Raw genomic sequence first — 25,252 nt, 5'->3', positions numbered from 1 at the left:
ACACCCACTAGAAGGAAACAAACGCACTCAGTACAACGCTTTAATTCTATTGGCTGAGAGGTTGCTAGGCGACAGTACTTTTTTGTTCCAAGCGCTAGCAGAAAATGTTTAGCAAGCGAGCAGAGATTTGAGAAAGCACAGTGAATATTTGAAATAGAGCAGACGTTTTGAGTAGAAGCATTACAAGTTTTGAGAAGAAAGACATGAAGTTCTGCTTTCAAACTTAAATGTGTGTTCTCAAAATATGGCAGAAAAATTCCCCCGTAACCTCCATGTTGATATTTACCAAGCTCCTGGAGACGTCCACAGACTTTCAGTCACATATAACATGTCACTCTTGCCTTGAAAGACTTTGGATTTTCTTCGCCTCCTCATTTCAGCTCTGATTACATCAGTCAGTGGTTAGTAGTCTCCCTGCTGCTGTCAGACTGATGAACACAGCTAACTGTGACAGTCACTTCACCACTTCATATCCTACTCGGTCAGAACGCATGAGGGCTTCTTTTGCTTTTATTTACTCAACTTAAACAAACCGACACACAACTGAGATTACTCTTCCATTTATTTTAGCTTGATCTCAGTGATTTTTAAGCAATTTCAATGTCTCTGGAAAAGCATCTCATGACTGTTGTTCAGTTGTTCATTCAAGCTGCAATGCAGGTTGGTTCACATTAGATCGCATTGACATTCATACATTTTAAGTCTCAATAGTAGAAATATGTTCAATTATGACGCTTTATTGATATGTTTCTATTTTTTTTTTCTCTTCAAAATATAAAAAGATAGATCATGAACATTCCATTGAAATATACTTTGTACAGTTCTTGATGAGTTGTTCTTCGTGTCCCAACATTTCAAAAATGAAATCCGGCATAAGTCACAACCTGACGCTTCAGTGACCACCTCTTCTCCCCATTCAGGCTCCATTTAAGACCACAGTACAATGGACCAGTACCTAAGTCTGTTTTACACAATAATAGCATGTAAAATGAATCTTTGGGATGCTTATGTGAATGCAGTAAATCAGATGTTTGTAAAGAGGTTAGACTTGTTAGATTTTCTAATTAAAATAACATTTCATATATTAGAAAACTATATAGAATGACATAATTTGCTCTGAAACAACTGTAATATTTTCAATTTGTAAAATACTTTTTTAATATATACGTGATTGCTATGTAACTCTATGGAAAGCCATAAAGCCACTAAATAGGTGGCTGAAAATGTCTAAACTGATGACAGCACATCTGTGTCTCAGGGAGCTTACAGTAAGTGTCAATCAGTGGCATTCATGGTGTGGATTGCATACAGTGTCCTCAAACAAAAAGAGACACAATGAAAACATTTTAAAAATGAACAAACATGTAGGTAAAATCAAACAGCATGCTGTGGAGGAGGTGTTGTCCAAAACCATGTGGCACCTTCAGGACAAATCAGAGTAACACGCCAACACAAAGCATTTCTGTCCTTTTGGCTGTATGAGGTGACTGCTTTTTTCTTTTACATTTTCTAACACATGGAAAACCTTTAAAAATAAAACAGACTTAGCACAATCGACATTGTAACTCATCTTGTTTACCAAATCTAAATCAAATGGCAGTATTATGCATTAGGGGAAAAAAAAAGACATCTTTTTCAGCCTGCCGCTGGCAGAGAGTCGCAATATGGAGAACAAAGATATGGCAAACTTAACAATGAAAAACAGTGGCATGAAAATAAAAACACTGCCTGGCCATAAGAAATAAAAAATACAACTTACAAACAATTGGGTGAATCACAAAGTTTTTTTGTTTGTTTGTTGTTGTTTTTTTTGCCGATGTGCACGCCACCTCTGGTGTCATCCAAGCTCTGAGAACTTTCCAGAATGAAAACTGTGTTGGTAAGAGTTTTGCAAATAGAGAAAGTTGTAGACCCTGTTAAACCTGCGCAGACTCAACAGAACCGTTAACGCTCTCTGTCGTCTACATCACGCTGAAATGACCGAGAAATGGGCGGAGGACCGTTCAGCTGCCTGAGCTAAACCCCGGACCAGCAGGGCTTGAAACTCACTGGGAAAACCAAACCAAAGAAGAAGTTCGTGAAGACCCCTCAACACTCCACAGATTACCTTCGTCTTCCTTCAACCTGTCACTGTTTCATTTTCACCATCAGTCTCCCCCAGGTGGACCACTTCTTACCCTTTCTTCATCATTTTCTGACATCATTTTGGAAGCACTGGTTCTCTTTGACTGGTGCTTGCATGACTGCGTTGTGATACAATGAACTAGCCAGCAGGATGACAAGAACTCGGTCGTGTGGTAATGACAGATGCTAAGACCTGACCTTTTAAAAAAAATGAAGACAAGCTACCTCTACACACTCATGCCGACACTGTGAGTGTGAGTAGTTCTCAGTTGCCTCTCCAAGGAAGACTTTGCTGCTCTACAACACGGCACAGTGTTTATAAAATTATCCAGGAACAATGACAGAAGGCTGGAGGGAAATGGCAAGACTCTGTTCCCCCTGGAGAGATTATCAAGTCATAATGCATGCTGTTTTTTTGTTTTTTTGTGTGTTCTGTTTTTTTGATTTTTAATTTTTTAACACATCACTGTGAGGTGTTCACATTATTATTTTTCTATATATTAGAATTTATTATGTCAAAAAGAAAATAGCAAAACACCTACATCCACTCACACTATCAGCACACCTGAGTCCCTAAAGCCACAACGCTCTGAATTTGGAATGGCAGTTGATTCCATGCAAACTTAAAAATCTCTCCCAACTCCTCGCCATATTGCATCTTTTATTATCTTATTGGTCTTCCTGTTCTCCTGCAGAGGGTGAGACTGCTATCTCTGCGAACGAGGCACCCAAGACTCTGAGGAATCCCTTCAACACCGAAGCTGTGAAGATAACTCAAAGGACTCCGTTTTTATCAGCTACAGTCGTGACAACTCTCGCGTTATTGCCAAAGAAAACTAGCAAACTATGAGTACTAATCAAGCTTTCAGAACATGGAGAGCTGCTGTTTCAGTACGGGTGCTGCTTTTGCTACGGAAGATGTGCAAACAAGTCAAGGAGGAAACATGGACTTTGTGACTGACAACAACTACAGCACTTTGCTCAGATGCTACGGGCAAACTTGGTCAATTGAATGTTTAGAAAGTGTGCTGCTCAACGCGTTACAAAATAAAACCCATGTCAGAGGTCATAAACACTGGAATGAAGAGTGTAGGGCAGTAGTAGCAGAGAGATTTCATCAAACAAAAATAGTTCAGGGTGTACTTTGCAAACATACATGTTTCGATATTCACATTTTTTTTTACTTCTCAAAAGAAAATATAGCTCTTCTCTTTAATTATAATCTTTTTTAAAACATTAATTGCATATAACGTTTTTTAGATTTATTTTATATATACTTTTTTGTATCTCTAGCACCCTTGTCTTCAACTAAGGGCTTGCAGAAAAGACAGTCATGCAAAGTAGTCATGCTGGTAAACAAAGTTACAAAAATGCATTTTTTCCCCATTATTCTTATTGTCCATCCTTTTTCTTTTCCATGTCTGAATGGGCAAGAGTCAGTCATTGCTAAAGGTCTTTCTAGAGACCTTTTTTCATTCCCAACACCTGTGGGTTAAATTATGTTGCACACTCCAGCATGAACTTTTCTTTTCTTGTATTCTTTCCACCAACTATTTTTCTTCTCTTGTGTGAGACCTTTTTTTTTTTTCCGGACTCTTCCCGGACAAGACGCCATCTCCAAAGTCATGGAGCATCGTAGATTTGTTTATCAAAATATAGATTTGTTCTCTTTGTACACGTCCACACTTGCTCTTACTCTTGGTTCGTTTCTCTGAATATATCCTTTGGGCCTTGAAGGACTCCCTTCCCCCCCCTGAACTTCATCGTGACGTTGTGTTGCCAGTGAAGCACTCGTTGGCAGCAAGAGGGACAAGAGAGGCAGGGCAGTATGCATCAGAGGAGTCTTGGCGCCTAATTGGCAGTGTTTGGGAAATATTCACCAGATTGGTCCCGTTCAAAATAATGCAGAACTGTTTGCATTTTTCTGTAATTTAGGCAGGATAGGCCGATATTCCAACAGGGTTTGACGCTTTGAGTCAGTCTGTTTGCTAATCAAGTCTCCGTCACCCCGACACGGGGACGTTTCCTACATCTGCAGTGAGGCACGGGAAGCTACTGGCAGTCAAAGGACTAAGACAATGGTTAGCATGAGAGGGAGTAGAAGCCTCACCCTGTATTTAATATCTCTACTAATCTACTATACATTACAGAGGGTCATTCAGCAAGTGCATGCTAAAGGACCTTTGGTACCCAACATAAATTTTCGTGCAAGCCCACATCAGTACATGAGAGATAAAGATTAGTCTTTTTCCACTATTTAGTGATAGAGACTGTTTAGGGTGAGTATAAAATGACTTGTTTCAGATAATGCTACATGTGCTTCGATTGTTCTGCTTCAGAGTTAGTGCTGTTTGATGAGCAGGGCAGTCCTTCTGTCTAATAGAAGTAAATGGAAGACTATACAGGTGCTAAACTTTAACAAGGGGCTATCATGTGGTGCCGTTAAAGACTGTGCATTTTTCTCTTTGTGCATCTCTTGCTTTTTTAAATCAATTGTTGTACTGAATAAGACCAATCCTTTGTCTCTCATGTGCTCCCTCAATGACTTTCTACTTCTTCACTGGAAAGGAATACAGGAGTGACATCTAGAAGATCCCTTGAATGCATAAGTTTCTCTCTCATTGAACTGTGGATGGATTGGTTTTTAAGTCAAGGTATTTCCCAACCAACAGATGCTACAGTGTGTTAGCAGAGATGCTACATTGTTCGTTTGAGTCCAGGTGAAAGACGAGTGCTTGACCGGGAAACTTGCTCAGTGGTTCAGCACTGCAGGCGGTGCCGATTTGGTCAATAAGCAGGATGGCGTTCATAACACTGTCAGAGAGATGTCGTCTGGAATGTGTCATCAGGAGTCCCGTTTTCTCCAAAAGTGTGTCAGTGCAATGCTCAGTCCGCTTGAAGGACAAGGGAAGGGGGCACAGGAAGAAGAACTGGGCAGGTGGGAGGGGGTTCAGGTGAACTGTTGTCAAAAAAGGTGTGGTTGGCGATCCAAGAGGCTGCTTTGGTACCAATGTGAGGAGCAGACCATGTGATACATATGTATAGATTTTTTTTAATTCACGATTACCCTCTGGTCTCTCTCGTCACCTCAGAGATCTCCGTTCAAATGTCCGTCCGTGACAAGCGTGTCGCTTATGTGGCTCCCGCCGCAATTTGTTTACCAGTTACTGACTCCTCATAACAGAGAAGGCGAATGCTAGAAACTTAACACTGCAAAGAGAGAAACAGAAAGACGTTAATGTCAAGTTCACCGCCGCTAACCTTCAAATAATCATGTTCAGTCACAACAAAACTTAACTGCTTCATATTCGGTTAGCTGAGGTTTCTCAAATACAAATCTTTAAAAAAATGGCTAATTAGGCTAATTACATTATGAACAAATGTAAAGTAATCAGGAGTTACCATTACCTGTCAACTGCAGTTTAACTGTGTCAGAATGAAGTGAACAAATTGAAATAAAATGCTTCAACAACAAACAACAAACACTTAAATCTGCTGGAATGGTTGGTTCGCCTTAAACAGCAAAATTATGAAATGGAAACATTACAAAAATATGGAAAACTGACTTTTCTCAAACTGAACATTAGAGAGCTCTGCATATGATTTGGTGCTGCTTGACCTGCATCTGTTCGCAAAACTGCGAAGAAAGAGGTTCACAAACATCCAGAAGTAGTTTCACTTTTCAAAGAAAAACTAAACATTTTTTAAAATACAACAGTAAATTTAGCGGCAGTCATTTTGTGCCTTAGCATTTATGGCGAGTTTTACTTCTTCAGGTTCTAAATTGTGCCTTTAATTGGTGCTAAACAGCTAATTTACATTTAGAAACTGGTGCAAATGGTAATGCTAAGAGACAAAATGAGAAATTAAAACATTTCTGGAGGATCTTCCTTTATGGAACCAAGGAAAATGAATCTTGTGTTACATTAAACCCATTGATAGCAGACATCATCCATTGCTGCAGCTGCTTTTTAACTTCTTCTGTGTGCTCTTCAGTTTCCCACTTTTTATCTGTTGATGTTCACACAGGAAGAGGCGTGGAGTGAAGAGGTTCACCAGAGTTCATCAAACCTCCAACAGGCCAGTAAAAAAAAATAAACACAATGTTTTCAATAAACAGTAGAATATTACAACAACAAAATGTAACGTTTGCATTAAAAGTACCAACTGTAAATGGTTTTAAACAGAATTTTAATGAAAAATTAACTGTAAACATGTTTAACAACAAAATAGCAGTCAAACGAAACACAAATTTTACAATAAATCCAGTAAAACTTTAAAGTTTGCAATGTTTTTATCTGATGAGTTGTCATACAGTAATAAATACAATAAAACAATGAGCTCAGCATTTTTCCTTACAGATCAGAGGGAAAACGTGACGGAAAATTAGATACAAACACAAACATGTTCTCCAGAGAAAAAAAGAAGTATTTTTCAAATATCAACTATTTTTTAAATTAGTTTTTAAGTTCTATAAAGCTATATAATTATTACATATATATTTGTTTTCTACTTTGATTTAAAAGTGATTGTAATGTCACTTCTAGATCTTCTAGTTACATTTTCTATGAATATATTCTGGTATGCAATAAAATGTCTAATTTTCACCATCTTTGTTTCGTTGGAAAATTGCTCCTAAGTACGACATTTTTGGAAACTTGAGATTTTTTTAATGTTGTTTCAGAATCACAGAAGGCAACTTTATTTACATAACACACTTTTCATTAAAACATCGTCCAATCAGCTGCCAGTTTGTTACATATAGATGGACTGATCAGCAAAATAACTAATAACTAATATCAGATTAGTTTCCTTTTTCCCAAAGTTACATGTAACTTTTTGAAAATAGTAAATAGATTTTTTTTGTTTTTTTTCCCCATAAATCCAAATTGCAACTAGAACAGGAGAGTCAAACTCAACTTAATTTTGAGCCAAATCAAAAATCACAATGTTCTTAAAGGGCCAGTTGTGCCAGAATGTATTAATAAAACCCATTTTATCACTAAATTAATAAATGATATTAATAAATAGCTGTTTGTTTCAGCATTCAATCAGTGTTTCTTAAGATTAAACTATTATTGATCAAGGTTTTTTCTTTGTTTTTGTGGCTTTTTGGAATCAAAAATATTTGTAAGGAACTTTTATATTTGCACTGATGTGTGAGGTTAAATGTGAATTTTTATACTCGCCGTATCGATCACAGACTACAACTTGACATCAAGTAAAGCTGAGGTAGCAGTCAACTAAACCCAAAGCTTTTGATTTATTTTGAGAAACATTTGCAGTAGCATCAGAAAAAATGTGGGGATGTTTTGATTTTGTGTGACTTTTCAGGATTTGTGAAAAACTGGAGACTTATTGATATAATCTGGAGTCTAGAGGGCCACAGAAAAAGCTACGGCGGGCCAGATTTGGCCCCCACGCCTTCAGTTTGACACGTGAACTAAAAGAATATTCAAACTTTAATGGGAACAAGTTATGTGATCTGATATGTTTGACAATAATTAGTAATCTATTGCAGATTATTCTTTTCTATATGGCTTCCATACACGGATCTTTGAGTCTGTACATTTTAATAAATCCTTAAAGGCATAACTCTACTCTAACTGATGAAATCAACTTGTTAAATTATTTTCCTGTGTTGTAACTGGTAGTTATTTCAGTTATTTTGGTTATTTTATTACACTTTTGAACAAAATGTGGTGTTTCTGTCACTGCAGAGCTTAAAAGTCAAACACAATTCATGGCTGTTGAACAAACCAGACTTAAATGATTTCGACAGAAAACTGCAGGCTGCAGTTGTAAATAAAGTTTAACTGAAATAAAATAAATGCTAGTTATATTATTTGTACACAAGCTGATCCTAGTTACTTGTTGAGTGACATCTTAAGGCTTTTACTGGATTTTATTTAGGGGTGAAGTAATAAAAGAGAGAATATATATATGCATGCCATATTTCCTAGCTTTAAATATCTAAATAAAATTTGGGGAAAAAAGTATCTTTTTTTCTTCCACTTCAAAATTATGCATGAATTTTTGTTTATCACAAAAAAAGTGTTTACATTTTCAAAGACTAAAAGAAGTTTTGCAAGAAACTTCACTAATCTACATTATCTTTATTCCTCGTATGATCAAATTCTGTCTGCGGATATTAAAACTGTTTTTGTTGACATGAACCTTTTATCAATAACATCTAGTAAAATAATAAACAACTCTGGAAAAACTGCACTGAAGCTGATTGAAAACCTCCTGGTTCTTCCACCAAATATTTAAAACATTAGAGTTGTTGTTTCTAAATAAACATCAACTTGTTTTCATTCCAGGTCTGAAAGCTCTGCAGCTTTTTCCTTATTTTTACCGTTTTTCATTTTCTGCAGATAAATACTAAATTTCAGACACATGTTGTCAGTAGTTTGTAGAATATTTTATTTCAGCAATGTTGATTTTACTCAAACATAAACCTATGAAAAAGTAAAATCAGAGAAGCTGATCATATTAATTTGTCTCTTAATTTTTCCAGAGCTGCATATATCCAATCATTGTTGAAAATCTTAATGTAAACATAAATAATCAGTAAATTCAAATGATTTTAATGCATTCACAAGTACATTTTCCATAATAAGTGCTGCTTTAAGGTTTAGCTAGTTAAATCTAGCCGTATTTTGCATCCTAAATTGACATCAGGGTCCACAGGGACCTCATGGAGGCACAGGAAGACCTGTTTCTGTTTGATTTCCTACAACTTTAGGTCAAAACTATGATTTAACTCTCACTGGAACAGAAGATAACTATGTTCCTAAAACACAAATACAAATATGAGTAAATACAGCATTTATATGAGGAAAAATGTGCAAAATAAAGACATTGAATTCCTTCAGTCCACAAAAATATTCCTACTTATTTTACTGTAAATGATAAAGTATACCAGTGATTTAAGTATAATGCACAGTATATAATACCCTCCCTTTATGATTATACAAGATGTAAGTGAGGCTAAGAGGGTTAATGAGGAGCCAAGCAAAAATAAAAAAACAAGGAGAGAAATGATCCTAACAAACGTTTTGAGCCGTTTTTCCTCACTGCATGCTCACAAAAGTTTCCTCTTCATTTAAAAAACACACTACCAGAGTTTAGGTTCATATTGTACACAAGAAGTCTGAAAATCTGCTCAGCATGCTGGATGACAAGTGTTCAGATAACATTGCAATACTGCAAACTTTTTCTTTTCTTTTCTTTTTTCTTTTTACATGAAAATGTTAAATCTAGGTGTGAAAAATGTTCTAAACCATCCGTTTCTGTTCACATCAGTCCCACAACTCACTTCCAGTCAACTGGCGATTAAAACAAACATTCATCTGCTCACATGAGACTCATTTACAAACTCCAGTTTCAGTTCTGTGGAAGCACATGGATTTAAAAACTGGTGCCAGGACCACGGATTGTAACAGTTGTATTAGCAACACCGAAACAAGCAGAGGAATTTTACACGTGGAAAATGTGAACCTAAGTCAGTTCTGATTCTAGTTTGACTTTTTCTTCTTCCATCCAGTGGTACAGCAGTGTGGATCGTTACAGTGAAAATATCAAACTTTTTCCAACCTAAAACCATTTCAGATGGCTAACACAACATGGACATGGAAATGGCTCAGGTCTGATCTACTTACATCCAGAGGAGCTGAAACATGCCAACAAGTAGTCTGCCTTTTTATATGTGCACTTTTTTAGGGTAAAAATATATCTGCATATTTACATGTTTATGCACAGCATGTTTCCCAGCATTAAAGAAATATTGCACATTTATTGCATATGTGAATGTGACATTTTTTCCACTTCTTTTTTCTTTTTTTTCTTTTTTGCTGATCTGTTGCTTAACACAGAATGTACAAACATGAAAAATATACACCGAAAGATGTTTATCTTGGTTTTAAAAGCAAAATGTATCCATTATTTTCAGTAAAATGAGAGAAAAAAAAAAAAAAGATGATTTGGTCATTTTATAAAAACATTTAAAACAAAAGAAAACCTGAACAATCATGAAGCGAAGCGTGTTGAATGGCGCGGCTTGTGTCCGCTCTGCTGCACAAAACTCATTCCTTCTGCCGACGTGCAAACGTTAAAGGTTAGTAATCAACACCGACTGTTAGTAAAGTGCTTGTTTTTATTTAAACTTCGTAGTTAAAGTCGTTCAAATTTGACTTTCCAAAAATTAGTTTGTTAGGAGCTTTTTTAAATACATTGCATTACGTTTCTTGTTAAAAAAATAAACGAGGAAATATTTAATATTTCATTTATATCACTTACCAGAAAATTATTTTATTTTTCCAAAGGTCCATTCAGTCATTTCCTGCAATTAAATAAATAAAGGTGAGAAAACTGAGCTACCGGGTCCTGCTGCCTATCCGCTGATTTTTCTGTGGACCGTAACTCCAAAATATTTGAGAAAAATCCCTAATTGCTGATTTAATTTTCTTTTTCTTTATGAGCATATCTAAAAATGTTCAGCAAACACATCTGAGCCTCTGTTATGATTGCAGAAACTTTCACTACATAATAATTTAGTGTCACTTTACCATTTTACCATTGTTTAAAGAGAACGACAACGGGAAACAACGGCAACGGGAAACAACGGCAACGGGAAACAACGGCAACGGGAAACAACGGCTCGTTCCAACGCGAGTCTAGAGCGAGTTTGAAGCGCCTGACGCTCAAATCAGGTTCGGTGTGAACGATGCATAAATGTCAAGCATCTGACTTTAAAGTGTAAACCGTCCAACAAGAAGTGTTTTGACACTAACGCTGCATTAGCTCAGCCTAATTAGCCACTGCTATCTGAAAAAAAATAAAAATAAATCAACATTATCCTGGTTTTCTGTAATTGGTAAGAATGTTTTCCTGATGAGCAACTGATTTTGCACAAATCTTCATTTTATATGTCATTAAAATGACAGAATGGACCTTTTCTGGCTAACTCCAAGGTAATATTTGCATATGAAGGATTCTATTCCTGGTGTATTAAGATGAAGACATTTTATAATCTTAATTTACACCATAGCATCTCTTTTTTTAACTACGCATTGCTTTAAATCGCTGTTTAAACTTTTCACACAAGTGTCCTATGATGACAGGATGCTAATAGTGAAACAAAGAGCTAACCGCGATGATTTCTACTATCCTCTTACAACATTAGTCACAAACGACGAATGCAGAAAACTGCTAACATCAAAGTAATCTACGAACTTTTTTCTTTGGCTAAATGAACGTTTTCTTGTTTCATGTTCATTACTCTGGCTGGAGACACTAGCTTAGTTTTGTTTGGTCCACAACACAAAATGGATGTCTATCTACAAATTTAACTTCTAAAATATCAGCATTTTCCCCCCTTAAACCGGTGAGGCTATTTTTAATCCTTGAACCAATCTCAATATTTTAAAGTCTCATCTAATAGTTTACAATAACTTCCTGAAAGCTACGTTTTGTACTTTAACCAATCTGCACACATGATGCATGCATCACAAACAGAAGTCACTCTACGTTCAAGTTGATTTAACGTTATTGCTATTTTTGTTTGCACGATATATTATAATGCAAAGGGAAGTTTCAGCGTGATCCGTAACTAATCCACCGCGTTTCTCTGGCGTCCAATCACCAGGATCCGCTCTGCTACAAAATGGAGGGGATGGGGGAGCGGCAGCGGCGCAGTTGTCCCGGCGTCTCGTAGTTCTCAAACGGTGGACTGGTGATGGGAGCGAGGCGCAGAGACGAACCCGCCACTCCTGATATGTTATTGAGACTACGAGATTTCTCTTGGCCGGTCGCTTTATGACCGAAACACGGTTTAGTTTGGATGCGTGCAAAAGAAAATCATAGATGAAAAAAAGTGTGTGCGTGAAGTGACAGATGATTGTAGTTTGGTTTGCACAGATTGGAAACATGGACATGTAGTTTATAAAGTCAAAAGAGAAGAAGCACATCATGAGAAGCAGAAATAAGTAGAAATATGTTTAAAAAGGAAACAAGAAAAAAACACAAAGGACACACAAAGACAGACAGAGACAGGACAGACAAGACAAAACAAGAAAATGCGAGTTATGACATGTAATTTTTTTCTTTTTTGTTTCAAAAAACACAAAGCACAAAAATTACAGATTTTTAGAGACTTAACACCAATTGTTGGCCCTCTGCATAAATCACCCAAAATGTTTCATATTCAGGTGTTTTAGGCAGATTTAGCCTGAAGTAAACAGTTGAACACAAACATAGAAGAGCAAATCATCGATATAGAGAAGTTGACCACATGAAGCTTTTATGGAAGAGATTAGATATAAAGCACCAAAAATGCCAAAAACCAGTAGACCTCAATATTGTGCAAAGTCAGTTTTTAAATATGATAAATGCTTTGTATAACGTTTTCCACCTTTCATGTGACGTATGTAATGTTTCAAATTAACATTAAAAAATTGTCTTAGGAAGCAAAATATGATTTTCCAAGGGGAAAATTATTTGCAAAACTGTGAAAAAGTTCAATAAATCTGCTTCTTTAGTGGCGATCCCACAAATCTTCTTGTATTTTTCTTTCAACTTAATTTTTATTTTCTTCAACGGCATTTTTTCTGTTGATTTGGCTGCAAAGCAGCTCAGTTTTCTTTTTAAATCGGCCTTCATCTTCATTCTTCAAGCTGGTTGATTGTTGGAATGGATCAGAAATGTATTTATACTTACAGAAATGATGCTGTTTGCTTCACTTACAGTTATACACCTGGCAGATGTATTTCTAAAATTACTCTGTTTCCTGGTAGCAACCGAGTCAGACAAAAGTCAAATGACTTGATTAAAAATGTAAAATGATTTAAAAAGCAATGTAAAACTCATTAATGGCATTATCACAAAAGTTGAATTTTGTCTTTAGATCCAAACTCGTTCTCCCTGCAGCTGTGTGGAGGTTTTACCTGGATGCTTTCACTGCAAAAATAATAAAAAATAAATAAAGATTTCTGTCCTGCAACATTCTCCTCCTCCATTTCGGTTGGTTATTTTATGCTTTGTAACTTTCCAACAAAACAAGGCTTGTACCAGGATAATTAGATTTATTCAACAAGACAAGGGACCACTGCACCATCTTAAAATGTTTCATTAACACATTTTCAATTGAACTGTGCAGAATAAACATCACATCAAAGGTGGAAAAAAATCCTAATACTTTCACGTTTAAAATGTCGGAGACGTTGCGTCTTGTCAGGGTTGTGTACCACTTTGAGCGCCGCTGTAAATCTAACCGTGGATTCGTTGCAATTGCTTTTGATTCATGCAAACTTCAAATGGCCAACGTAAAAAAAAAAAAATTTTAAAAAAAGCTCTCTCAGCAACATTTAACAGAAGCGTTTCCTGCTGTGATCGTTTCCTGTAACCAGATTGTTTCGTATTTTGGCTACAGTGGGAAATGACACGTGACAAGGAAAACTAAATCCAGCTGCGCAAGCGACTTGTTGGTGAGTTTAAACTTAAGCAGCGTCCTCAGTGTCCTTTCCCGCTGTATGTGGGTGTGAGCCACACAGCATGCAGATGTTGAGTTTTCCCTGCAGGGCGGCGCCACAGAGAGCAAAAGGCCGCGCTGACGGCGTGTTGTTGCATCAGAGGAAGTGAAAAACACCATTGGTAGAAATCTACCAACGAACTGCTCACACACATATAATGGCTGGAGCTTTACTGTTAAATTAGGAGACTTTAATGATTTAAAGTCGCATTAAATAAACCTCCAACCATCACATGGCCACAGACAGACAACAAGGAACACGACAACAGTATGACGCCCTTTGTGTCTTCCTGTCCAGAAGCAAAACAGTAAAAATAAAATAAAAATAGGGCAACATTGTGTTGTGCTCAGTGGCCTGCTCCACCACTCTGGACAACACGTCGTTTTTAGTCAACCGTGAATAAAAGTCTTTTTTTTTTTTTTTTTTTCTTTTGTAGGCCTGAGTAGTAAAATATGTATGATGCATTTTTACTGAGTTCTGGAGATTTTTACGTCACTGAAACGATTCCTGGGAAATATTCTGTGTTGCTTAAATCTCTGGTGCAACGGCTGGGATCAAATGACAGTTTTATTAAAAAGTTTCTGCTCATGAGATGAAAATACAATAGTAACTCTAACATTAAGTTTTAATGTTGGAGTAGAGAAATGCTTGATTCTGAATGGGTATTTGTCATAAACCGTTAATCTGAACAGTTACAACTCTTTATTCAATAATTAACATATATTTATTTGTATTATTTCGTTCTTCATGTATATAGTTCAGCATCTTGTTTGCAATAGTACGTTTGTACGAAAATGTGCAAAATGTTCAGGATTTTGGAGAAGCAGTGGAAATATGGAAAGTCATTGCGCCATGTAATCTTCTTGGACTGAGTTTAATAAAGTAGTTAAATCTCACCCAGAAATCCTCTAAACTGAGATCAGATGTCAGAAACGCTGATCAGTGGTGAAATGTACTGTAAATGAGCGGCTGGATCACAGAAACAAAAATGTTTTTCTCAACTGATCTGAATTTAAACTGAACTGGATCATAAGTTGATCTGATTAAGATGTTTTTGTTTTGCAGACTCACTGCAAAAACACAAAATCTTACAAAGTATTTCTGTCTAGTTTCTGGTGCAAATATCTTAGTGAACATGAATTAAGACAAAACTAATTTAAAAGTATCTTTTCAGCAAGATGTGGTTTAAGTAAATAATTCCTTCTATTCCCATTGGCAGATAAATTAACTAACGACAATTTTTCCAGGTCATAAATGAAATAACTTTTTGGAAATCTCTGTTGTTTAGATATATTTTTAGAATAAAAGGGGAAGATATAAAATTTGTTGTTGATATTTTTCTACTGTACATAATTGTTTTGTTTTTAATTAAATTAATACATTTCCTAGGTGACTAACCTGCCAGCAGTACAAGAACATTTTTTTTCCACCAATATTAAGAAATGATTTATTTAAAACAAGCTCCTATATCTTGCAGAAAAGACACTTGTAAGTTAGTTTTGTTTTATTTCTTGTGTAATAAAATATTTGCACTAGAAACCAGACTTAAAATACTTGGTAAGATTTTGTATTTTTGCAGTGTTATGTTTGCTTTAAATCAGTTTTCTTCAGTGTTTGTATTTTGATTGTATTTTTGTTAGTTTAGGTCTTACCGTACGCTTTATTATTGTTTTAAACATCTGAAGTTATGGGTTAATTTCTACAGATGCCGTATGACAACACTGATTTGTACTGAATTTTCTTGGCTCAGGTTGTTTTACAGAAGTTAATCTGACTTTATGACACCAGACTGTGAGCTGATCGAAGTGACAACAGATGAAAGTCGAACGAATGTTTTATGTCCAGATAATTTCTTCTTAAAAACAACTGAAAAATGTTCCTGGTGGTTCAACAGCCAGCAAGCAACATGCCGAGTAGAACGAGGAGAAAAAAGGACAGGAAGAAAAACATTTATAATATGAAAAACAGCTAAAACCTGCACACAAAAACACTGGCCACTTTATTAGGTACACCTGTCCAACAGCTCATTAACGCGAATGTGGAATCAGCCAATCACATGGCAGCAACTCGATGGCTTTAGGCAGGTAGACATGGCCGAGACAAACCGACAATCAGAACGGTTTGGTCTGAGTATTTCAGAAACTGCTGATCTACTGGGATTTTCACGCACAAACATCTCTGGGGTTTACAGAGAATGATCCAAAAAAGAGAAAATATCCTGTGAGCAACAGATCTGTAGGCGCAAATGCAGAGAACAGGAAATTAGCCAGACTGGTTGGAGCTGATAGAACAGCAACAGCCGCTGGTTCCGATCCAAGGTCTGCAGAAGAGCATCTCTGAACGCACAACATGTTGAGCCTTGAGGCGGAGGGGCTACAGCAGCAGACGACCACACCGGGTGCTGCTCCTGTCAGCCAAGAACAGGAACAGGAAACTGAGGCTACAACTCCCTCAGGCTCACCAAAATGGACGACAGAGAATTGGAAAAACGTTGCCTGGTCTGATGAGTCTCGATTTCTGCTGCGACATTCGGATGATGGGTCTTAATCTGGCGTCAACAACATGAAAGCGTGACACATCCTGCCTTGTGTCAAGGGTTCAGGCAGTGGTGGATGAAGTGGTGGGGGGGATATTTCTCTGGCAGGCTTTGGGCCCATCAGTACCAACTGAGCATTGTGTCAACGCCACAGCCTACCTGAGTTTTGCTGCTGACCATGTCCATCCCTTTGTGACCACAGTGTCTTCTGATGGCTGCTTCCAGCAGGATGACGCGTCGCGTCATAAAGCACCAATCATCTCTGACTGGTTTCTTGAGTTCACTGAACTCCAGGGGCCTCATGCATGAACCTGCATGCGCACAAAAAATGTGCAGCTCCATGTTTTACGCACAAGTCGGCTTGTATAAAAATTTACTTTGCGTCAAAGTTTGCGTAATTATACGCACACTTTTTAGTCCACATTCCCACTCAGTGACTCTCTGTCTGTCTTTAAATCCCGGCTGAACTCGCTGCTGCTCAAACAGGCATTTGCTCAATCTATTTATTTATTTTGATTTTTTTTCTGTCTTTAAAATGTTTTATTTTTGTGAGGTGACATTATGTGTCCTGAAAGCACCTTTTAAATAAAATACATAATTATTATTATAAATATTTATACTGTTGCAAACAAGGTCGTTGCCATGGTTACTGCTTCACGTGGCGGCAGACTTGGGTGGCAGCTGCGCTCAATTTACAGCAATTTGGGATTTATAAAGGACAGGTGTGCGGAGCATCCGGATTTTTCTGCACACCGTACTCTTCTTAATTTCTCCGTACGCCAGGTTTTAGCGTGAAAACTACGCTCTCTTTTATGCGTGAGGCCCCAGATCTCAATCCAAGAGAGGATCTTTGGGATGTGATGGAACTGGAGATTTTTTATTTATTTTTTTATTAGTTAATTTGATAGGGACAGACATACAGCGACATAGACAAACTGAAAGAAAACAGCCGTCCCATGTTTATGTTACGTCACAGTGCAATAGCAAAAGCTAATTCGCAGCACTTGTCCCTAGATGGTGGTGCTATCGTGTTAATATGGACCGGACTCGTTGGTACTGAATGATTCCAGTGCCTTGTTGAATCTCTGCCATGAAGGATTAAAGCAGTTCTGACCAACCCGGTACCAGCGAAGTGTACCTAATAAAGTGGCCGGTAAGTGTATATTCAAATGCTGAAATTTTTTTGTCCTTGTATTAAAGACTGAAGGTGGCAACAGGGATCTGACTGAAGTCCAATCTGTTCCTCCCTCTCACCAAGCCAGCAGCGAAACACAAACCTGTGAGTCTTTCTGCACTCAGCTAAATGTTTTACCTAAGAGGAAAGCGGCTGTTTGTGCAACACTTCGTCTCCTGTTTCACTGGACGCAGTCATCTAGGTCAAAATGTTCAGAAGTGCAAAGCTCAGCAAATGGACAGGAGAGTCTTCTTCATCCATTTGTAGCAGAACCACAGCAGCTGCAATCTGAGCATCGCTGAGCCCCGGAAGGCAGGCGGCAGTGAAAGCTTCACAGAGTGCTCACTGTCACTTCGCTGCCAAAACTCCTACTGGGCCAACAGTCCCATGTTTAGGTTCCCCTGCTTCTGGTTTTTATTCCATCGAGTGCAGGTTAGTGAGACGTCAAAAACTGAAGTTAACTCAACTTCTGTCAGATTTTAGAGCTTTATGTCTCTCACCCCTCCCTCTGGGTCTCTGCAGGTTTATCTCAATAAATTAGAATATCACTGAAATGTTTTTTTCCTTCATTGGAGTCATTATGGAAATTCAGTGCACACAGGTTGAGATTTCTGTTTGTTTCAGTGATTGCAGCTCACAGCCAATGAAAATCCAAAAGATCAGTTTAACCAAATGAGTTGATCTCAGTCTGGGCTCCTTTTGCACAAATTACTGCATCAGTGCAGCGTGACATGGAGGAGATCCTCAGAGTCTGGCTTCATTAGATACTTTAGCTTCTCTTTGTACGCTGGGACTTTGATTTATCAAATAAAATGCAGAAATTCCTTCTGAAAACAAGTTGTTCCTTATACACATTTCTTCCTTCCACTTAACTTTTTATCAGTGTGCTTGAATATAGCACTCTGTGAACAGAAAAAATATTTATATTCTATAATATTTGTGGCTTTTCCTCCTTATTAAGTCAGAAGTTTTCTGTGATTTCTGACAAAAATCTGAATTTTATTGCTGGAAGAAGTCTAAGGAGTATAACTTTAGGTTTTCATCAGATGTAAACAGTTTTTTCTTTAATGGTCGTGAATACATGCTTGCTATACGTCACTCTGTAATATTTCTTTTATTATTCAACTAGGACGATCCTATTCCCACTGAGAAAAACCTGGATGGGCAGCATAAAGGATTGAACAGCAAATTTACACAACATATCAGCAGAAGATTAACATTAAAATAGGAAGGATTCTAAATTTGGGATTATATTTTAATTTACTGAAATGCACCTGTAAGATTTTCTCACATAAACCTAATAATCTGAGGCGTCTTGTGTTTCAGCGCTCAGTTTGATGTTTGTGTTGTCACTCGGTACCGGATCGATTCCAAACACGGCCGAGCTTTGTGAACATTTCGACCCAAACAGAAGAAAAACAGACGGGTGGAGACTGGCAGCCTTCAGGCTTCGCTTAAAACAAATGAATCAAAAAAAAGAAGAAAACCTGTCGTCATTCAGGAATCTATGATTTGAATTCTGCATGATTTTTATTTATTTTAAATTTTTTTAAATAAATACAAGATCTTACCAAGTATTTTTGGTCTAACTTATAGAGCAAATATCTGAGTACATTTGAAATAAGACAAACAAACTTAAAAGTAGTTTTGTAGCTCGATATAAAGGCTTGTTTTAAGTAAATAATTCCTTAATATTGGTGCAAAAGTTCTAGTTCCACTGGTGCCGTTACCTAGCAACCCCAGCCAAGCTCAGCCGTTACCTAGCAACCCAGTTCTAGTTCCACTGGCAGATTATTTCACTTATAACAAAACGTTTTTCTCATGTTATTAGTTAATTTATCTGCCAATGGAACAAGAACGTTTTCATCAATAATAAAGAATTATTTACTTAGGTCCCTATTTTCTGAAAACAAAACAAAACAAAAAAAACAAAAAACAAAAACGTTTAAGTTACTTTGTCTTATTTCAAGTGTACTAGGAACTAGACAGAAATAACTTGTTAATATTTAGTGTTTTTGCAGTGTGAGAATTAAATGAGGTTGAAAGCAGGACGTGTGTGAGCCACTGCAGGCTGCCTCGGTCTGCTGTCAGGGGAAACGTTGAGCCTGGCTGTCACTGCATTTCAGCAGAGACATAATTCCTGCCCAAAGTCTCACTTCATTTACACTAAGGAGGGAGCAGGTACCTACCTAGAGTCAGACTTTAGTTACACTTGCACTGCAGTGGCGGCCTGGGGATGGGATGAAGAATGAGTGTTAATCACAGGAGGAGCAGGTTATGAAGAGGAAGAGGAGGAGGAGGAGGAGCAAATATTGTGGCCAGCCTGTTTACCAACGTGACTTCAAAACACCTAACGAGGTCTGTCACAATAACAAATTTCACTGGACGAAATCCGATGAACAGTAATCTTATTGTTTCGAGACCATTTTAAGGAGTATAATGGCAACGGGAAAATAATAATAATGATGCTAGAGCACATTCTACAAGATCAGCAAACTTAAAATTTTAATGAACATTTAACACTGGAACTGGAAGACATTTTAAATGTCCAAAATAAATAACCAAAACAAATAAAATACATTTTCAGGTTTTTGTAAAAGGGTCTAGTTGAGACCAAAACGCCCAAACTGAAAACTTTTATCATCCAGGTTTTGGTAGAAAGACAGAAAAAATAATGTAAATGGAAAACATTGAGTTTGTTTTAATTTATTGAGTGATTAATAGACTCATTGATTATCGTAGCCTAAGTAAAGTACATATAAGTATAGACTTGTCACAGTAATCATGCCAAATAATAAATCCACTGTCCACTGCTGTGGTCAGACATCTGAAAGCCTTTTTCTTCTGTTTCTTGTGGATTTTTATGTTATAAATGCACACAGATCACTGAAGTGGACACTGGTGCCTCATACAAAACACCGCCAACTATTGGCCATCCGCTGCAAGTGCAAGAAAACTTTTATTAAATCCAATATGGCCGACAGATGAAAAAGCAACTCCAGTTCCTCCTTCTACTTTAAAGGCCTCTGGCAGGTAAACAGAACAGTGGGACATACAGTAAGGCCAACACTACTGATGTATTTTCCAAATAACATCTTTGTATTTGGAGAAAATTACAAAATAAAATATTTCTCCACCTTTTTTTATGCCTTAAAAAATCAAAAACTCTATGGAAAAGAATCCTGAGGTAAAGGATTATAACTCATAGTTTACTGATCTTTTACAATGTGTTCTTGCATTATGGTCTCAAACAACAATATTATCGTTTATCATAATAATTTCTGTAACAATTTATCATCCAGCAATATGTGATGCCATGACGGGCCGGACTTTCTTCAGACATGCTCTATAATTTCCTGAAGGATGTTTGCCAGGAATCCACAGGATTTGCTGACTGCTCAGTTTCTATTCCTGGGTTTCCCATCTACAGTATCATTCCTACATGCGGTCATGTGGCGTTTTCTCCTGTTACCCATAATTAGATGTATTGAGTTTTCTCCTAATGATTACCGAAGTGGCGCATACAGTACATACAGTACAGCCTGCCGGAGAAACGAGACGACATGCAACCGTGTCCCTCCACCTCCTGTCAGGAGTATCTGGGTCACAGCAGCTTGGAGAGTTAAAAATAAAGCTAAAGTCTACTTAAAGGGATAGTTCAGTTTTTTTATTTGGGTGTGGAGTATTTCTGATCAATCAGGATTTTACCTGGAGTTGACAGAAGTAAATAAAATCCTCATGTAGAGTCAAGCAAAGTACAGCATGAAAAACTGGTCAATTTAAAGGCAAATTACTGTCAATATACCTCCAATTTAAGAAATAGAGTTCACAAAAAAGATTTTTATACTTTACTACTTTTGGTGTGATACAGTTGTTTAATATTTTAATCAACATTGCAGGTTTTCTGGTGTTTAAGTTGCAAAAATTACACAAAAATTCTGCTACTTTGGCAAATTCTATAATCTTTGATTGTATTCATGTCATTTACAGCTCTGGAGAAACGAAGAGCCCGCTGCACTGAAAACCTCCTGGTTTTTCCACCAAATATTGATTCTGAACTCTTCCTGAGTTAAAACATTCGTATCGTTGTTTCTAAATGATTATGAACTGGTTTTCTTTGCATTATTTGAGGTCTGAAAGCTCTGCATCTTTTCATTATTTTGACCATTTCTCATTTTCTATAACCCCCCCCCAAAAAACAACATTGTTGGTTCATAGAATAAAAGAACGATGTTCATCTTACTCAAACTTATAACTATAAAGAAGCAAAACAAGAGAAACTGATCGTTTAAAGTGGTATCTTCATTTTTCTAGAAGTGCAAATTATGCCCTGCAAGGAAAAGGAAGAAAAAACTAAAAACACACAGAAAAATTGGCTGCTGGCTGGAATCAAAACAATTTTCAGCTGAGGAAAACTCAAAAAATTCCCATCTTTTTCTGAATGCACCGAGCTTTAATCAACACTCTTCAGTGTGGACCCTGTCACTGAGGGAAGAAGACTCAAAGTTAGCTATTTTCAACATCAATGAAGTTTTTTTTAAGATGAAACTATTTGTTCCACTGTGTGAAAAACGTCTGAAGTTTGTTGAGAGAGTGAGACTTTCAGCAGATAACAGGAAAGCTGCTCTGTTTTGTTAATTAAGCTTTCAGCCTCCTGGAAATCAGAGTAAACATGAGAATATCTAGGAAATATTCAGAGAGCCAGACGTTGGTAGCTGCAGGCTTACTGAGATGAATCTCAAATTAAATAATTGTTGGAGCCTGTAAAGGGTTGGATGAATTTGTTTTTGTTGATGTATTGATGTTGCGGCTGAGTGGTGGATTTATTGTTGTTTGTTTGTGTTTTGTGTTTGGGCCCTCCTCCTTGTCAGTCAGCCTACTTCTATAATTGGCAGGCAGGCAGCAGCTGGGCTGTTCTGGTTGTTTGATCGAGGAGTGGGGAGTGGAATGGTTTCTTTACCGTCAAATAAACTTTACTTATTATAAGTCAACTCGGAGACTATTTTTGATTAAAAGAAGGTTTGATATCTTTCGACAAGAAGCCATCTCCGCGAGTGCTTTTTGGTTTTGACGAGTCGGAGACCTCCTCCTGAGGACTACTCTGGCGATGAGAAATTTTGGAGGCTTGTTAAGACGCCAGAGTAGCCGTAACAATAATAATTACCTGAGCAAGAGGTACAAACACAAGAGAAAATCCTCGTTTAGCAAACTATCTGTGTTACTGTTACTGTAGGTAAGATACTGACTGCTCAGTTACTCCACGCTGTCTCATTTCAGCTTTAATTGTATGAATATTAATCCCATGTTGATGGATTGTGACACGTTGCTTCTTAAATGCGGCTCAGACAAAATATTTGCCAAGTGTTGTGTGAAGAGACAGATCAGGAGACACAGTAAGACAACAGAGCATGCATGACAATGTGACGCCTCTAAACACACAGAGGGTCCCTGAGCCTGACATGCTACCAAACACAGATCATTTAGATCCACTTTTTACTGCAACTTCCTTTTCTAGTCGAGCAACTAAAATTATCTGTAATGAAATCCTTCGAATGAACCTGAGATTCTATTTAACTTAAAGACAAATGGTAAAAAAATTAAACTTTTTGCAGTTTGTTTTTGAACAAGCATCGCCTTTATGAGAGTAAAAGCTCCTAAAACTGTGTTTAGTTAAGATTATTTGTTTTCCAGTCTCTAATTTCACCGTCGTGTTGGAAGCATTTTCCTTTTCCTTCCGACTTCCAGGAAGAACACAAGGGAAGTAAAAGCACAACAATAAGACTTAAAACTGAAATATATCCAAAAAAATAAACCACAATCACAGAAAACAGCAAAAATATGAACCAAATATCATCACACAATAAAAACAAGCATTCAAGTTAGAAACCAAATCACCAAAACATACTTTATGAAAACCATAATATACACACCAAGTTAGTAACAAAAATTATAAATAGTCACAAAACAAATGAAATAAAACTTGTATATGTTTGTAAAGTGAAGGAAGAAGAAGAGAAACTAAAGAGTTGAAACCAACAGGACTGAGATCCTGATGAGGCTGTTCTCTTTGTGAGCCATGCATTCAGCACTATGAGCACAGGAAGCCTACATGGCCGACAGTTAGAAAAGAAAACAAAAGGCGAGAAAGGAAGACATCTTACGCTCAAGAAGATCAAATAAAACACAAACGATGCACACAGAAAGGAGGAGCAGAACAATCCCTCTTTAAAAACAACAGGCTTCAAACTCATCGCAAAGATTTTCACTTTGCATTTTCAGAAATTCGGTTTTCTAGAAACGGGAATCTTATCAAAGTACAGTTCCTTTAAAAAAAAGCATTCATACTCCTTTTTGCAACTTTTTCATCTTGTTATGTTACAACCACAAACTTTGAGGTAGCAACAGGAATCCTCTGATTGGTCAACACAAAGCAGTGCTGGACTCTAGGAGTGAAAACATACGTTTTTGTTTTACTTTTAGAAATAAAAATCTGAAAAGTGTGAAAGTCTGGTGTGCAAAAGTCATCATTATTTCAATAAGATCCATGGCAACTAATCACTTTCACAGGTTAATTAATTAGTCGATATGCAGAAAGAAGGTGTCACTTTATTTAAAGGGATGTGAACAAGACTGACTGTCGTAAGCATGAAGGAGCCTTCATGAACGTTTGACTGTTTTCATGAAGTGTCATTTGGTAAATAATGACACGTCTCATTCAAATTTACACTAAAAGTTGCATTAACAGCATCGACTTTGCATTATTCGGTAAATAGTTCCCTTTTAATGCAAAGTTGACAAAATCTGCACTAAAAGTCAATTAAATGTGTAAATTATTCTGCCAAAAAATACATTTTTAAAGGAAAATTCAATCAAAACTTGCATTAAGAATCCTTTAAAAGTGGCAACCTTTCATTAAAACTGTCATTATTTACCAAATGTCCCTTCATGACAACAGGCATAAACATTCAAGAAGACTCCTTCATGTTTAGAACGGCGTCATGTCAGTTTTATGTACACCCCTTCAAAAGAAACATCACCGAAAGGAAACAATAAATAGGAAAAGTAAGTCATGGTAGTAGCTTGCTGTTAAGTATTTATGTGCTGGAATGGTCTAGTCAAAGTTGAGGATTAGGATCCAATTGAGAATCAGAGGAGAAACTTGGACGTTGATGTCCACAGACGTTCTCCATCCAATCTGACTGAGATTGAGAAGAAGTGACAGAAATGAGATTTTACAGTTGGGATTCCTTTCTCTGTACATTTATAAACTGTGTTTTGTTGGTTCATCAGAGGAAAACAAAATAAAACACATTTGTGGTTGTACACAACGAGCTGTAAAAGGTTCTCCAGGTTTGGAGGCAAGCAAGAATCGGATCGAATCAGTTTGATTTGAACTGTAAAGCACCAAGTGCCTCCTCTCTTAGTGCACAAGAAGTTTCAGCAGTTTAAGGAACAAGGACCATTATAGATCCCCAGCCTGAGGGTACAAATTAAAGTGTGCAGTTTGTCTTTAGGTTGCCCTGAAGTGGCGTCCTAATGGGTCCAGTAATTATTTTCCTCAATGCGCTCCTGATTTGCTTTAAAGGGGGATTTTTGTGTCACTTAAATTGCAGTTTGCACAGAAGAACCATTTACAATGGCAGCGTTGTTAGCGTCCTCTAAAAGCTCGGACAGTTGAAAGGCTTGCTTACCTTAGACAGCATGAAGCCACTTGTTAGTCAAACCTGTCATAGCGCTTTTGTCTGTCTGGTCAGTAAGTGTTTCAGTTGCCGAATGCAGCATGGATGCCTTTTTAAATTTCCATAAAGGTCTGAGCTGCACCAGGCACTGAACGCACAGCCACACCGTCTAGGGAGCAGAATTTCAGGTCCATCACACGCTGTGGGA

General features: G+C 37.2%; 1 protein-coding gene across 6 annotated transcripts in view; it reads right to left on the bottom strand.

The window, feature by feature from the left end:
• Positions 1-544: 544 nt before the first annotated feature.
• Positions 545-25,252, bottom strand: part of kcnc3b (potassium voltage-gated channel, Shaw-related subfamily, member 3b) — a 70,663-nt gene continuing 45,955 nt past the window's right edge. For 2 of the 6 annotated variants that reach the window (XM_044103397.1, XM_044103399.1), the window contains one exon: positions 545-5,334. Coding sequence is in view for 5 of the 6 variants with exons in the window: in XM_044103399.1 (XP_043959334.1) it covers positions 5,321-5,334 (14 nt within the window). In the remaining variant the exon portion in view is untranslated. Of the gene's footprint in view, positions 6,196-10,425; positions 11,940-19,554; positions 19,596-25,252 lie in introns of all 6 variants that reach the window. The other 4 variants (XM_044103398.1, XM_044103396.1, XM_044103400.1 and 1 more) reach the window with 4 other exon arrangements.

The sequence above is a fragment of the Gambusia affinis genome, linkage group LG20, assembly GCF_019740435.1.
Source record: "Gambusia affinis linkage group LG20, SWU_Gaff_1.0, whole genome shotgun sequence".
Classification (NCBI taxonomy): Eukaryota; Metazoa; Chordata; class Actinopteri; order Cyprinodontiformes; family Poeciliidae; genus Gambusia; species Gambusia affinis.
Note: the sequence above shows the minus strand (reverse complement) of the source record. Positions and strands in the feature narration are given on the sequence as shown.